This window comes from Natator depressus, chromosome 15 (genome assembly GCF_965152275.1).
Source record: "Natator depressus isolate rNatDep1 chromosome 15, rNatDep2.hap1, whole genome shotgun sequence".
NCBI lineage: Eukaryota > Metazoa > Chordata > Testudines > Cheloniidae > Natator > Natator depressus.
In genome coordinates this window covers 16,572,798-16,588,389 of record NC_134248.1, presented here as the reverse complement: position 1 = coordinate 16,588,389, position 15,592 = coordinate 16,572,798, and the positions used below count along the sequence as shown (strand labels likewise).

Here is a 15,592-nt window from a genome sequence, read left to right as displayed (position 1 = left end):
GTCTTCTGCTCCTTCCATCCCCTCCCCATGCAGACTGCAAGCAGTCCCCTTTTTGCCTGGTGTGTCAAGTTTCATTCTATCTAGCTACTGTCCACAGGGCCCCTTGGCTGTAGGGAAGTTTATGCTTTTCTTTCCCTGGGACTAAAATATTTGTGCTCATATTAAGGGATTGACAGTAGTGGAAAGTGACATGCATTCTTTCCTCACAGATAAGGTGAGGTGCAAACAAGATCACTGTTGGTTTCCAACTGCTCTACAGAGGTCTGCAATGCTATTTTGCTCTTTCAGTGCCAAAACTCCCACTTTAGGAGGGATCCAGGGATATTTATTCCATGCTGCTGCATTATTGCTGGTATTGAGCAGACTGTCAAATGTGATAGAATTTTCCAGTGTGGGTTTAGTCCTCGTCTAAACTCAGCTGACACCCTAAAAATGTAGGGGCTGATCCTTCAGTTGTTACTCATGAGAGGCATCTCGTTGACTTTCCAGGAAATTATCTGGATCAGATTTTGATCAGTTCTTGCATGGATGCACAAGAAAGTCACACTCTCTGCCCCTCTACTGGGACTAGCCAGAATCCCAACAGGGTTTATAATACCTGCTTCCTCCTAGGGCACCACTGCTGGTAATATCTGAAATGGGGAGAGGTCATCACAAGGCCAAAGGTGGTGCGGCAGGTGTGCTGGTGTGTACTCCCTGGGGCCCTTTGAGTCAGTTAGAATTCCTGCTGGGGACCCCAAAGATTGCATGGCTCTTTTATAATCCTTTTTGCACTCCTGACAGTGCACAGGGCAGAATCTAGCCCCACAGGAGTGGGCTCTAAATTAATGCAAGAAGTCAGATAGTGAAAATGCATGTCCAAAAAATCAATGGGAGCATTATCATTGATTTCAGTGGGACCAGAATTGGACCCATAGGACCAGAGTGCATGACATATAAAAAGCCTGTTGTACGGAGGTTACCAGTATGAAAATTTTAAGTTCTACTGAAGTCAGCTGGAGTTGAGAGCACTTAGCACCTTGCAGGAGCAACTCATTAGGATCAAGTGCATTACCGACTGAGAATCACAGGCATGGCCTGTATTGAGTCAAGTCACTGTATGAATTTTTAATAGTAGGTTACTCCTGGAGAAAGTATTTTAAACTAAAAAAGTTAGTCACTAAATTGCTGAGAGCTTGGTCCTTGTCCTTTGGGGGAAGGCGAATGATGATTTTCATTTTCCTATGACAATTTAAGTTTGCAAGCATAGTTCCTATGTGGTTAGTATTTCAAGGACATATTCTCTTCACAGTAGCCAACTTTCATGTAGTAAATAAACACCCCGACTTTCACAATAAGCCAAAAATCAAGCTAATCCCATTTCAAAACAAGGCCAAAATAAGCCAATCCCTAAGAACCCCAACCAACACTCTATGTGACTAGATCCCCCCGGCGTGCAGTCAGGGTCTGTGGTGGGCCCGCTGTGCACCCTGACTCTCTCCCCCCCGTGTCCCTGCTTGCCCCCCTTTGTCCCGGCTTGACGGGAGCTGATTAAAAAAAAAAAAAAGCAAAAAGCAACAAGCTACAACAAGCAACAAGCTGCAAGCCAAAAACTAGCCAAGAAGCAACTCTCAAGCCAAGGAAGCCAAAAACAAGCCCAATTTCTGCATTTTTTTTTTAAGCGAGTTTGGCATGACTGATTCTCATCTTGATTCATTGCATTTTAATCATACAGGTTCTATTAATAGTTGAAAATAGGCATCTTTTGTTAGACTCCCTTGCTATTGTGAAATACCTTGCTGTTCTCCATAGTCACCAGAACCTATCTCACTAATCCATTGTCATTCAATTGTTTCCGCCTACATAGACAGCCATTAAATTCTAACAACTCACTGTTGTCCCACATCTGGCAGAGACACAATACAACCCTGTTAATCAATGGTGGATTCCACATTTATAAAGAGGCATTCAGTGATACAACAATCTGTATGGTAACAACTTCATAATATAAGCCAGAATACATAAATTGTATAGCCAGTTTTCTCAAATCTTCACGTCTCCCATTTGGTTCACTTTTGCTGTCTTGAAAGCGCAAAAAGTACCTATATTGTGAAAGGAGTTTGTAAATGAAATTGAGGGTTACAATCGACATAGCTGAATTACTGAATCTGTTGCTAGCCTGGGTCATCTTATTAAAAGTGACGTCATGCTTATGGTTAGATTCTGCTCTTAGGCCAGGTCTACACTACAGACCTGTATCAGTATAAGTATGTCACTTGAGATGTGAAAAATGGACAAACCTGAGTGACATCGTTATACTGACCTAACCCCCCCGGGTCGGCAGAGTTATGTTGACAGGTGAGCTACCGCGTCTCAGAGAGGTGGATTAACTATGCAGATGGGAGAAGCTCTCCTGTCAGTGTAATAGTATCTTCTCTATGTGAAGACAAGCCCTTAGTTTCACTGTTGCAAGTCTGGAATAATTCACTGAAGTCAGGGGACATACACTGGTGTAACTCAGAACAGAATGGCCAAAGATGGCCAGGCCCGCTGACAGCAATTCTGGGCCCCGAGGGCAGAACAGTCAGTGGGCCCCCTAGAAAGGTCCTCCTGACATTTGGGCGGTGCTGTGCCCAGTGAGCTGCTGCTGGCTGCGTCACTGGTGCCCAGCGAGCTGCCGGCTGTGCTGCTGGGTGTGCTCTTCCGGCACGACCAGGGCTTCCACACGCCCGCCGAGCTGCCTTTGCCACCACAGGCACCACCCCGCACGCGCCTAGGAGCCCTGCGGCCCGCCCAGGCCCTTGGGCAATTGCCCCCTTTGCCTGAAGATGGCCATCAGCAGCCTGAGGCTGAATACCAAGTGTAATTACAGCCTTTATTTTAAAATAAATAGCATAGTTTATTCATGGTAAAAAGCTTCTGTCCTTTTTAAACTGCCCATTTATTGGGCTGAACAAAATATTCTTTTAACTATAGCTGTGGTGACGGAAAGTGATACTTAATGCTGCCTAAGTGCTTTTTAGGAACAGGACTTAAAATGAAGATGTATCTTTAGCTAAAGACATAGTTGTGTTTTTAGGCCAATACAGTTAAAGGTGGCACTTGAATTTCCATTAATTGTTCCCTTCCTTTGCCAGTCTGTTTTCATGTGTGAGTATCTCAAGTGCAGGAAATTTGCTCAGGACTAAAACTTAGCACACAAGGCCTTTACCCAGGAAACCTTAACCCTCTTTTCAAAAGATTCTTTTAAAAAGAAAATGTAGAATTGTTTCAGATGGTTCTTTTTTTTCTTTGCCATTACGATTCAAAAACAGTTTTTGTTTTTTAATAAAAAGAAATTTACACTAGATCAGAAGCGAGTAACATGCCTAACGGCTTTTAGCATTTTAAAAATGAATAAACCAAACCAATCACCTTCTCCCAATGAAACTTTGAATTTTGACAAATTAAAGATATCCCACAAAAGACCCATCACCTGAGCAATGTCCCACACAAATATACCCCAATACTTAGTATTCCGACTCTCTTTGCTGCTTTTTTGTATATATTAAATGGAACAAAGGAAACCGGTTTATCCATGACACTAAAGTAATGAAAAAAGGCTGACTGGTATTCAGTGTTATGAAGGCAACCCTGATGTTTCTGTCTCTATGGGAAACCAGGGTTCTTGAGCTGCTTTGGGAGCTCCTGCTCTGCTGGCTTTATGGAATCTACATGTCACTGAAGTCATATGCTGTGACTCCAGGCAGAGTTGTAAACCATTTCACTTTTACTCCTGAGCAGATGAATCCATACACCAGCAGTGGTGATAGGGAAGATTTTCACATGGGTATATCTAGGGATAGTGGGATGAAATTAAAAAAAGGAAATTTTGGGCTAAACACCAGGAAAACCATTATGGTAAGATCTTATTGTGATATAGTCTCTGATCAAGTGATTGAAACCTCTCTCTCTGTGACATTTAAGACAAGCCTGCGAAAAAACCTGGACAGACTTTACAGTACTAAAGAAAATCCTGCACTGGGATAGAGCTTAAATCTCCCATTTTCCCCTCTAATTGCTAAAAGAGAAAAAAGGTTGCAGATGGAAGAAAGGTGGTGCGTTAAAAAGAAAAAATAACGAAGTGCTGAGGAGTGTAGAAAGAAAGAATAGGGGCAAAAAGCAACCCTTAGAATGAGAGAGGTGAGCGATCATCAACACTGAGATGGCAAAGGACAGGCAGCCTGTTGCCAAAATGTAAAGTTCATAATGAGTCCTTTAAGGCCCCAATTTTGCAAACACTTCTTCAAGTGAGTAGTTCCACTGTTCTCAGCATCAGATTCAGTATTGGCCAACCCAGGTGTTCAAAAATTCATGACCTGAGCCTTCAAAACATCATGAGATTGGCTTAGAAATTTTGAGACCTGAAATACATTTTGGGTTTTTGATTTGCCTTCTGGTTTTTGAGCCTTTGGGGGTTCATATTTTCAAGCTTTTCTTCAGAACCATAAGGGAGGCAAACTTTTTTAAAATAAACACTGAGATTCTTATATACTACCATGACTCCAGGAGCTGGGGCTTTAAGAAAAATACCAAATATCACAAGACCTGCAAAAATATCTCAGATCTGACAACATGGGAGACTGCTTACTGAGTCAGAGCTGCCAGGGTCATGCCTGAAATTTTCGGTTGTGTTGGCTTTTGTTCAAGAGTAGCTGTTTCAATGCTCTATGGATATAGACTTTACACTCAATAAAAGAAAACATTATAAAGGCCCAGGCCCATATCCTTGGCACATATCCCTGTATGTTTCTGACATGAATGGCACTTTTCTACACCAGGGTGGCCTCAGTAGAAGTTGAACTCTTTTATTTAGTTAACTAAAGGAGTAGTCTCCTCCTGTCCCTCCTGTGCTAGTAAGATGCATTCCTTCTTGTGCCTTGCCATGACCTTTAAGGATGTTTTCAAAGCCCATTGCCAACCTGCCTCTAATCTAAACTGCTCCATGTTAGATGAACTCTGAACATTTCTCACCTGTTGGAGCAAACTGAGGTGGCACAGATAACAAAAGTTTTAGATTGGGATGAAATTTTGCACAGCATCTACCATTGCTGTCAACCAGAGGAGCCTTTGTGATGTTAATTGTGATATTAGTAATTGTAAAATAAAGCTACATAGTTCTGCTCAGTTCTCTGGCCCCTAAAATGCAAAGCCAAAAACAGTTGTCCCATAGCTCTAGTGTCCAGCTCTAACTCTGACATTTCTCGATAGTAAGAGAAAAGCTGAAGTTACAACTCTGGTTCCTTCCTGTTTTTAAACATTATTATGAGAGACACCTCTTTCTTATTTTTAGCTTACAATTGATGTTAGTTAACAGGTTGGTAACAAAGGTTACCACTTGGCCAATATTTGACCAGCTTGGCCAGTTTTTTTATGGATGTGCCAGTTGCCAGAAAAATAATTTAACCTGCCAGGGTTTGTTTTTTTTCCATGTGGGTCTAAGGATTTGCATTATTATCACAATGCACTGGGATATCTAATGTTAGAAGTTTCTATGTCCAGTTAAAGATGCTGCAGTGTTCCCACTTCCGCAGTTTAAGCGGTAACAGATCAAAACTGTTGAAAATACAGCAGCTGTCTGCCCACCGACATGTATGAGAAAGGGTTTGAGTCATAGGAGAGTGAGGTGATGTTCAATGTTATCAATCTTACCTATATATGTTATCTCTCTAGGTACTCTTAAGTGGCCGTTGAAGGGGGGGAGTTACGGAGTTGACTTGTGGTTGGGGGTTGAGGTTGTGGGGGGTTTGCTTGTGTGTGCGGGGGGCGGGGGTTGCATTTCAAAAGTGGTAACCCTATTGGTAACACTGGAAGCATTTTCTAGAATTGAGGCTGAGATGTATGAGAAATTGTGCGGGTAAGCAAGCTTGCTGTGTGAAAACGCATGCTCTGAAAATGCAGAATATTTAAGTGTGACCCTAATTTCTCATTCTCTGTTTGGTAGCTGGCTCCAGAGGCTGTTGGTAGTTGTCCCTGTTTTCCATGATCACTCCCTAATTTGGGGGCTGGTGCCCAGCAGAGCAGTTAGCAATTCATCCCTAATTACCATTGTTTAGGCCACTGGCTGTTAGAGTGGTGGATTTATTTATTGCACGGGTAGTTTGCTGCAGGAAGCTAATATGAAAGAGGAGAAATATCCTCAACCCATTGGCTAGTCACTGAGAGCAATGCCAGTTATTTAGCACTGGAGGCAGGGCTTAGCTGGCTGACTCAAACCTCATTGATTGCTTACCTCTGAAGGGCAGGGTTCCAGTGTCAAAATGCCAGTTAAGTGTTGTCCCTTTCCCCTGTTGTGGGTCAGCAGGTGATAAAGTGGTCACACTAACTAAGGTAGGTTTCCAAGGAAAGAGCCTTTCCCAGGAGACTTAATGTGCTTTTGAGTTCCTTGCAAGGTGCAGGAAGAGGGACCAGAGCCTAGTCCTGAGAGGTATGGGAGGATACTTCTCCTTTTCAGTAACTGTGCTTTCAGCAAAGCAACTGAGATATTTTGTTAAACGGCAGGTGTATAAGTTAGGGCAGCTTGTTTACATTAAGAATATCAAAATCATGCAATATCTGGATGGAAAGTCTGTGTTTTTTCTACTGAGCAGGAAAAATATGAACTATAGCACAGCTAATGCTCTTTGCTGAAATAATGTACCACCAAAAGTGCAAAATTATTGTGTTTTACATGCATATGTGTGTATTATGGCAGTACCTGGTAGTAACTCCCATGTGTGTATAAAATGGTTTAAAAAAAATAATTTGAGGATTTTAGTTAATTGCAAATCCCAGTTTTCCTGTGCTGGGAATCTAAGAGGGGAGGAGACTGATTAAAAATGGATGATTTTCCTTTTGTGCTACTGCATGAGTGCTGGCTAGTCTATTTATTTTCATGGTCCAAAGTGAGCGAACTGCAAACAAGGATTTCCCTACTCAAGTTGATAAAATGTTGAGACCCCTCCTAGTTCGTAAAGAAACCTGCTCAGCTCCTTTTCAGGTTGAGCGGTGTTCTTTGGAGAAGTTACTTTGAGGCTGAGACCCCATTAGCTGTAACAATCTCTCTCCTGTCTGGAAACAACCTGTATTTATTCTTCTTGCAAGTAACCTCCTTAAATAACTGGGAAAAAATAGAAGGAAAAATACGGAATGGGTGGGATTTTTGAATGGGTGACTTGGTGCTGACTCTAGTGTATAACCATTTCACAGGTTCCAGGGTTTGTGCGGGTCCTTCGCACAGCAGCAAAAGCAAAGGGTGCGGGGGGGGGGGGGGGGGAGATTTTAAATTGGGAAAATGTGACTGTTAAATAAAACCATTGGCGAGGGCCGCTCGAAGGCAGGCGCAGCCCCTGAAACTACTTATAACTGTTTTATAAAAAACTGACTAGAGTAAAGATTTCAAACTGCCACGATCCCTTTATAGTAAGAGAAGGAAGCCTGCTTTTTTTTTTTTTTTTTTTTTTTTTTTTTTTCCCTGTAAGGCTGTGGCGCTTGGAAGAACAGCATGCAGGATCCCAGCAGTACAAACGCCCTCCCCCCGCTGTTTTACACTGGCTCCAGCCTGTGTGTCTCACTCTCTCAGGCTGCTGCTTGCTGGGTGTGGCTAGTGCTGCTTTATTGGAGATTCCAGCTGTGGCTGTCTGTCAGTTTCCGCCCCCAAAGAGGACTGAGTTTTCAGGGACTGGGAGCTGCGGTAGGAAGAGCAGGAGCAGCGGCACGCGGAGATCAGGTTTGCTTTCTCCAGGGGATTGGGAGAGAAATCAACCATCTGAAGAAGCCCCCCCCCGCTCTACTACTATCACGAGTTTTTCTTCAGAGCAACTTTGATTGTGGGTTCTCTTCTCTGGAACGGCTGTACGTGTAGATAGGCTGCCGAGAAGCTCTCAAACTGCAATCGATCAGATTACAAAGGGTGGGTGTGTGTGTGTAGGGGGGCTCATTCAGAAAAGAGGCTCGAAAGGCAAATGAACCGGGCTGTCAAGCCAAAGAGCTGGATCCACAAAGAGCCTGCCATAATCTGGACCTTTGCCTGGTAGGGACTGTAAAACTGCCACCTTTCATGAATGCCGGCAGAACTCAAACAGGTTAGTGTGAAACTTACATTGCTTCCCTCCTCCTCCCACAGGTCCGCTATACATCATCTGTATTTATTTATGCATGTTTGGTTGGTTGGTTGGTTAGAGTGTCTGTCTGGTAGAGAGGGAGCTTTGGGGTTTATTTTTTTAAATCAGAGGGTTAGAGGAGAAATCGAAGCTGCTTTTCTAACAGACTATTGGAGAGAGATTTTGCTTTTGTCTTTTGTGTTAACTATTGAACCTCCCCCAAAAGCAAGCTATTGTTTACTTTGACCTTCAACAAGGTTCAGTAAATCCAGGGCACTCTTTAGCACTGAATAGCTAGAAATAATGTTCTTTATTTACCAAAAAACCCCCAACCCTCTGCCATTGTTAAAGGTTTGTTCTCTACTCAGCGTTCCTTTGCTTTCTCTTTTGTTTTAACATAACCTTCTGGTACATTCAATATCAAAAATAGAGTGAAGTTGGTTTAAACAAACCCCTCTGGCCCATAATATTAGAAAATGTTGTGGAACTATTGTGGAAAAACTCAAACATTCTGCCTTACCTTGGAGTGTTTTTGGGCATTGCAGGGCAAAGCATTTGCAAGTGAAATATAAATAAAGGTCATGTAGACTTCTGCTTTCCTGGAATAAGAGGAGCAAAACCTGCAGATGATACTCATGTGCATTAATATGGGCTAGCATGTTCAAAGTGGTGGTGGTTCAGCTTCCTTTGATTATCTCAGCTAGAAGCTGTCCATGCATCTTAGTAACACAGTTGAATTGGATTTCTGAAAGCAACCAGGGTATCAAAAAGTCACTCTCTTTCCTGGGCTTTGTGGGAATCCTTGCATGATTAGTGATATACAGATGGTTCTTGCAGCCATTGACCTTTCTGCTAGAGATGGTAGGATTCCTATCATGTTTAGGTGCTTGCTTGTCTGTATTTCTTGTGTTGTACACCACCTGGGGACTTTTCAGAGAGGAAAGAATGGTGTTTTACCTTTTTATATTGCTTGACCTGAAACTATTGTGGCTGTCGAATTACATGTGATTGGTTGTTGATGTGCACAAAGTTAGCAACAGAAACCTGTCTCCTTGGATATTTTTCCACTGGGAGGAAAAAGCTGGAGGTCGGAAGCAGAACGCTAACTACCAAAAAGGCACATCTGAGATGAACAGACTTGTGTGTTTCTGGATGGGCAGGGAGGGAAACAGAACATAGAAAGGAATGGAATATTACCCTTAACTGCATCAGTTGTACATTTCAGTTTCTCCATGTAAATCTCTTTTCATTGTCCAAATAAGATAGTGTTATGGCCTCAATTTTAGGTGACCCTCTGCATGTTTAGGATGGATGGATAGATAGATTTTATTTCCTCTGCCCTTCTTTTGGATGGAACATGGATGCTGGGTTGATTGAGGTCACTTTGCAGTGTAACTTGCAGGTGGTACTGTAGGTGGGAATTAGAGGGCTCTTTATTTTAAGAATTGTGCTGGTTCTTGAACTGCTTGTTGTCTAGGTAACTTATTGTGCAGTTGCATAGAATATGGAAATTGAGATTATTAAAGGAAAACTCATCTTAAATTAAAACTAGACTCAGAGAAGAGTGAAGAGTTTTGGTTTGGCCATTAGTGATTTGACATTGAGGCTCAGATTTGAAATCTAGGTATGGGATGTTGCTTCAGGCCTATCACTGGCTCCAAACACTGGATCAGGCACTAACTTCAGGCCAAATATCAAAATCCACAATTCCCTGTGGCTGCAACTGCTTTATTGTCTGCTGTATTCATCCTCCGTAGAGGAGGAGGTGGCAGCAGAGGGGGAGGGTTAAGTCTGCATTGCTGCACTACAACAGCACAGCTACACCGCCGTAGCGCATCTGGTGAAGATGCGCTGTGCTGACGGGAGAGTGTCTCCCGCCGACATACTGCCGGTGAGGACAGCGTTTAGGTTGCTGTAACTTACTTCATTCAGGAGTGTGCCTCCTCCCTCCCCCCTGAGCTCCATAAATTATATCGACTTAAGCAGTAGTGTCGACCAGCCCATAGTTTCTTCTGCCACAATACCATTCAGGCCTGTACCTTGCCTCTTCTTTCTGCCTCAGCAAATAGATATTCTGCTGACGCTCTTATCACAGGCATCAATCACCTCAAACTGTCCAATTTCAGAAGCCAATGACTCTCATGCCCTCTATCAGAGGGCAGAAGGTTATTTTCTTCTGACGATTAAACCTAATTTCCCCCTTGTTGGGTAAAGGCCTGAAGTAGATTGAATCCCTTTACACCTTGCTTTCACTAGCCTTTTTCCTTCAGACTTACCAACGCTGCTCTTACACTGCTGGAGCTCCACAGGTGGTGGTGGTGTAGTTAGGCCATTGGCATTCACCAGCATTTCAATCACCATGTAACCTTAGCCTTGCTCTGAGCAGGGTTGGATTATGCAGTGGTTACAATGCTGGTGGCCTGTTGGCATAGCGCTGTGGATCTGTAGCAGTAGTGGGAAGTCTGAAAGAAAAAGTTACCGGAAACACAGCCTGAGTTAGGTGCTTTTGTTTTTAAACTCATTGTAAGCATCTTTCTGTCTAAACTGGTTTCTGGCATGATTTGTCCAGTGTGGACAGAGCTAGAAAGGGGGTTGAATTTCTAGCCTAGATTATTATCTAGGCTAGCATGCACATTTAAACATGGTTTGCTCTTGTCTATATTGAACACTCCCACTTAAATGGGTTCAACATCCCAGAGTAGATAGTACTGAAATTTGTTTTTTAGGCATCTATTAAATCCAAATCCTGAGGTCCTTAATTACACAGGACTCACTGAGGTTAGTTTTTATTCAGGTAAAACCTTAGGATTTGGACAGTAGTGAATGCTGGATTTGCTGTTAGCAGTGAATATTGTCATTAAATTGTGTTAACATAGCTGGAGAAAAGGATAGAAACATGCCAACAAAGTCCTGTAAAAAGCTCCTAGGCACTATGGTAATACAAATACGTGTGCATGGGCTCTGAAGAAGGAGGTGCTTAATAAGTAAAATTTGTTGTTTTTAAAAAAAAAGTTTTCTATGAAGTATTAAATCCTGGACAGTTGATAACTTTTGGGATAGCGAACTCCATAATGCCTAACACATACCTATATATATGTTAATCCCGCTTTGTAACAGCAATAAATTGGTGGTAGCAACTTTGCAGTAAAGTCAGAGCGTAACTCCCAGTTGTAGCCTGATATTTTAATACCCTATCTCCTTCTTTTTTTTTTCCCACTAAAAGGAAATCACCCTGAAATTTTGCAGAGCCCATTTATTTCATAGTAAAGTTTTTCTCAGAATTTTGATTAGAAATAAGAAAATAAGTTTCAGGACATTGCCATTTTAAAGGTTTCCCCCTCCTTTCCTTTCTCTGGAGTGTTCCTAAGTCTTTTTGGTGCATCAGGTCTTCAAAAGGGCGTGGCCTAGAAACTCCAAGTTTGTATTTGGCTCGGTTAGCTCTTCCGAGGAGCCGCACACTGAAGAAGGGGTTAAAAAAGATCGTTTAAATGTTGCTGTTTATATGCTTGAAAATGGCTATTCTTTCCTTTCTCTTATATTTAACCAAGTACAAGGGGCTGAGAATGTTTGATGGGACTAAGCAATGAAGCCAAATTCCTAATGAGGCTTGGGGAAAGGGAGAACTCACGAGCCCAGAAATGCTGGGTCCCTTCTGTTTACCTCTGAAACAGGTAGAAATATACTGAGGGGAAGGGGGTTTCTTCCCCTTCCACTGGCTGCCTGGCAGGGAATAGCGGTGCTGATTGGCCTTCATGCTTCCTCCTTCCCAATTTAAAGTTTTCCCAGGGGTCCTTTTGACTTGCTCCACAACTGTCCCTCCCTCCTCCCACACTGGTAGTATCTTGAGCTCTGGGTTTGACTGTTCACCTGTTTTGGGATCAGGAAGGAATTTTTTTTTTCCATTGCACTAAACTGGCAGAGGTCTGGTGGGTTTTTCTCCTTCCTTGCAGTGTTGTGGGGGCACAGTTAGACAAAAGAGTAGGAATAGGAAGTCTAACATCAGGAGATAATATAGGAATATTTAGTTAGCTGTAACTTTAGGCTGGTGTCGGGGGAAGATAAATGCTGAAAGGGCTAGGTCCCAAGGGTAAAGGAGATCTGGGGTTTCACTGGTGGACCTAGTCCCCTTAATGACAAGGGGAGTCTTGAAGCTTATACAGACCTAGATCCTCCTTGGTATCCACTACTCCCCTTGTGGGAGGGAGGGCGAGGGGGTTCAGAAGTAAGCTGAGCTTAGTCCCATGGGCAGACTGAAGGGGGTCTATCCTGAGGTATTGGTTATGTGGTGGGAGTTCTGTCATCCCATCCTGGACCCAGTTAAATGCCTGATGTGGGAAGGGGTGAGCATATGTGTCCCTTCCCATTGTTAAGTTAATAAAGTTGGGACCTGCCACTCAGATCCATCCCTGTGTCAATCTGTCATTTGTCTGTGTCCTGACCAGTGCCACCAATGGAACTTGAAACTGTTACCACAATGTAATTGTACCTGTTAAGGGTTTGGTGAGCACTTGAAGGCTGAACCCTCTACTCTTAAGAATCTCCTGGAATCTTTCACATCTACAGGTGGTCAAGACATGACCATTGTAGTCCTTGGTGGAACTCAACTGCAGTTACTGGAACTATACGACAGTCCATATTTTCACTATCATCAGCACACAGAATACAAGAGAGCCTGCTGCATTATATTCCATGACTTCAAAAAACCCCAACAAAACAAACAAAAAAGCACCAATCTAATTCACAAAACTTTACTGCTGTTTACAATGCACTGCATGAATCAGAAAACAACTTGATTTTCATTACCAGAGCATGAAATACAAAGTTATGAGGAGGGAAAAAAATACCATGTTTCTATTTGGTATTCTAAGAAAACAAGCTTGGGAAGCCATTGAGGAACCAGAAACATTGCATACAATGTTTTTAATGTCACTTTTATGTCCTAACTCTACTTGAAAACAGTTTAAACTTCTGAGATTGTTACTATCTATAGTTTATGCCCATAAGAAACCGAGTTCAAGTCTATTTTCTTTAAAATAAATAACCCTTAGATTTCCAATATCTCAGGGAGGAATAAAATTCCCTCAAACATTCTATTTTAAAAACAGGAAGGGGTGGGGAAGGAGGTGGAAGAACCCGAGTCTTTTGTAAACAATTTTGTGGTTCCAGCTGCCAAAACAGTATCCACAAAATGCTCTTAAGCCAAGTGTCTTTGGACACAAGAAAGCTTAAAGAGCAGTAATTTTAGAAACACCCACACATTTAAATATATAATATTATTATACATACGTTTGAGCCACTGTGGACATAAGTCTTTCTGTAGCTATCTTTGTTGTACGTGGCAGATGGATGATTTTATCAATGTTTCTTTTTCTGGAAAGTCTTTGGACTGGAGTCAGACTCTGGGAGTTTTATACCATATTTGTTATGCCTCTGGTATAGACAGCAAAGCAGAAAGATTATATTTTGTGTTGGCATTATTTAGCTGGACTTTTTTTAAAAAAAAAAAGTCCCATTTGCTACAGAAGAAAAATAAAAAGCAGAATCTCATCCCATGCAATATCCTTCTCGTCCACCCCCAAGAGAAAAAACTGGTGGCTGAGCATCAGTTAAAAAGGGGGGAACAGTACTAGAGATCAAAAGCAAGTTGCACCAGATTTAAAGCGACCGGAAAAACCTGGGTCCAGAAGAGCTCACATCCTATTTTGGCATCAGAATAAGTAGCAGGATTTCCAAGAGTGCTGAGCACTCTTGAAAAATCTGATTAAGTATCACATTGGGAGCGGACAGAGCTCTTCTGAAAATCTAGCCCTTAGTTAGTGGCCTATATGGCAAAAGAGCTCTTCTTTAAAAACAAACAAATAAATGCCACTTCAGTTCCTGCAGATTAAAACCTTCATAATGTCTTCAGGCGGGAACTTATGTAAATATAGAATTCCGTCTCCCATGCTAATGTTTTTACCAAGCTGATGAAGAAACATTAAGTAAAAAACCAAAATACATAAAGGCACTAAACCTTGGATGCTGTACAATATGAAGGTCGTTCCTGATGCTTAATAAACACAATTAGAATTCCCTTGCTTCTCCTTTTACTCCTTTTGAAGAAAATAAGAGATGACCTTCTCTTTTTTTACAGATTTCCTGTCTGTCATTCAAAGAAGGCCTTTTTGCTATTTCCTGTTGCAAAAAGTGATGGATGGCAAGAAGTGTTTCTGATGTAATTACAAATGTTTCTCCCCTCCAGAAATAACCTGCTAAAAAGCATATTGTACCTCAGAAGCAGGGTAGCACCCTTAAAAGCTGCCAGCTGCATGCAGGAATACACAGTGCTGGTACTGCTATGCCACTGGCTGGTGTCAGGACTGTCACTGACTGATGAGAAGTTGAACAGGAAAGAGCAGAGAAATGAGATGCGATAGGATCTCATAATAAAAATAGAAGATAAATGTGTAGCCTTGACGAAGATGCAGTTTAGCCCCTGGAAATACAACAGAATTTTGGGAGGGAAAGGGGACAAACAACCCAGATAAAATTAAACTGCTACGGAGAAATATAAAATGCAGTTGTGTTCCTCTTAATGTATACATTTACCAGTATTAATGTGAACTTTTATTATTTACAATAATCTTGTAACCTCTTCAGTCCATTCTCTTACCAACTTGTTCACAGAAAATATTTTATTGTACTTTTGTGGATATTTGAATAGTCACCACCAAGTAGTAGTAGTTGCATCATCGTGATCCCCAAATGTCTTCAGACGTGCTTTAAATAACAAAACTGGCATCTATAAGAAAGACCCAATCTACTTTATTAAATATACACCAAGTTATCTAGTCAGTGCTAGACAGCAGGGGAAAGGCTTCTAACCTAAGACAGCTTTATACGTGTGATCTCTTCTGAAATGCATCCTGGAAGCTCTTAATGTGCTTAGCTTCATCGTCAATGTGCTGTTATTAATAGATGACAACAGCGCATAAACTTTTTTTAAAAAAAAACAAAAACCTGCCAACTTGCTCACACAATTTTGGGGGGTCCAAGGGAAGAGAGATGACCTTTCTCTTTCCCCATCTCCAAACTTTCACTAGAATTTCTGATCATTGGCTCTACTGTACTTCAAACTCATCCTGCAAAGACCTGTATAGCACGTGAACCGTGCAAAAATCTTTTGAAGCTATCATGGAGGGAATTTAGGCTTAAGAGCACAGTGTCTTGAGTTAGTCTATTGACTGCATTTACAAGTTTTGGAAGGAACATTTTAACTACTGCCATTATGACACCTATTAATGTAGGGAAGATACATTTTTCTGCTGATTAGGTACAGTATATTGTCTCATAACTATCATTTCTGGAGGTGCTTACATCTGCAGTTCCTATTATTTTCCCAAATACACAAACATGAAGAGCAGTGAATGAGAAAAGTGAAGCACCCAATAGAGCGGAATATCTCACCCATGAAGTCCAATCATGTCTCTTTCAGGAGTGTTCAGGGGTCATGC

The 15,592-nt window shown here is 41.9% G+C and overlaps 1 protein-coding gene across 17 annotated transcripts in view; it reads left to right on the top strand.

The window, feature by feature from the left end:
• The window catches only part of ARVCF (ARVCF delta catenin family member), a 431,820-nt gene that overhangs the window by 211,014 nt on the left and 205,214 nt on the right, over positions 1–15,592 (top strand). For 2 of the 17 annotated variants that reach the window (XM_074972920.1, XM_074972924.1), the window contains exon 1: positions 7,771–8,081. The exons of 13 other annotated variants lie outside the window; for them this stretch is intronic. In XM_074972920.1, coding sequence (XP_074829021.1) covers positions 8,061–8,081 — 21 coding nt within the window. In that variant the 5' untranslated portion in view covers positions 7,771–8,060. Of the gene's footprint in view, positions 1–6,244; positions 6,349–7,608; positions 7,727–7,770; positions 8,082–15,592 lie in introns of those variants that run through there. 2 more of the 17 variants (XM_074972928.1, XM_074972926.1) reach the window with 2 other exon arrangements.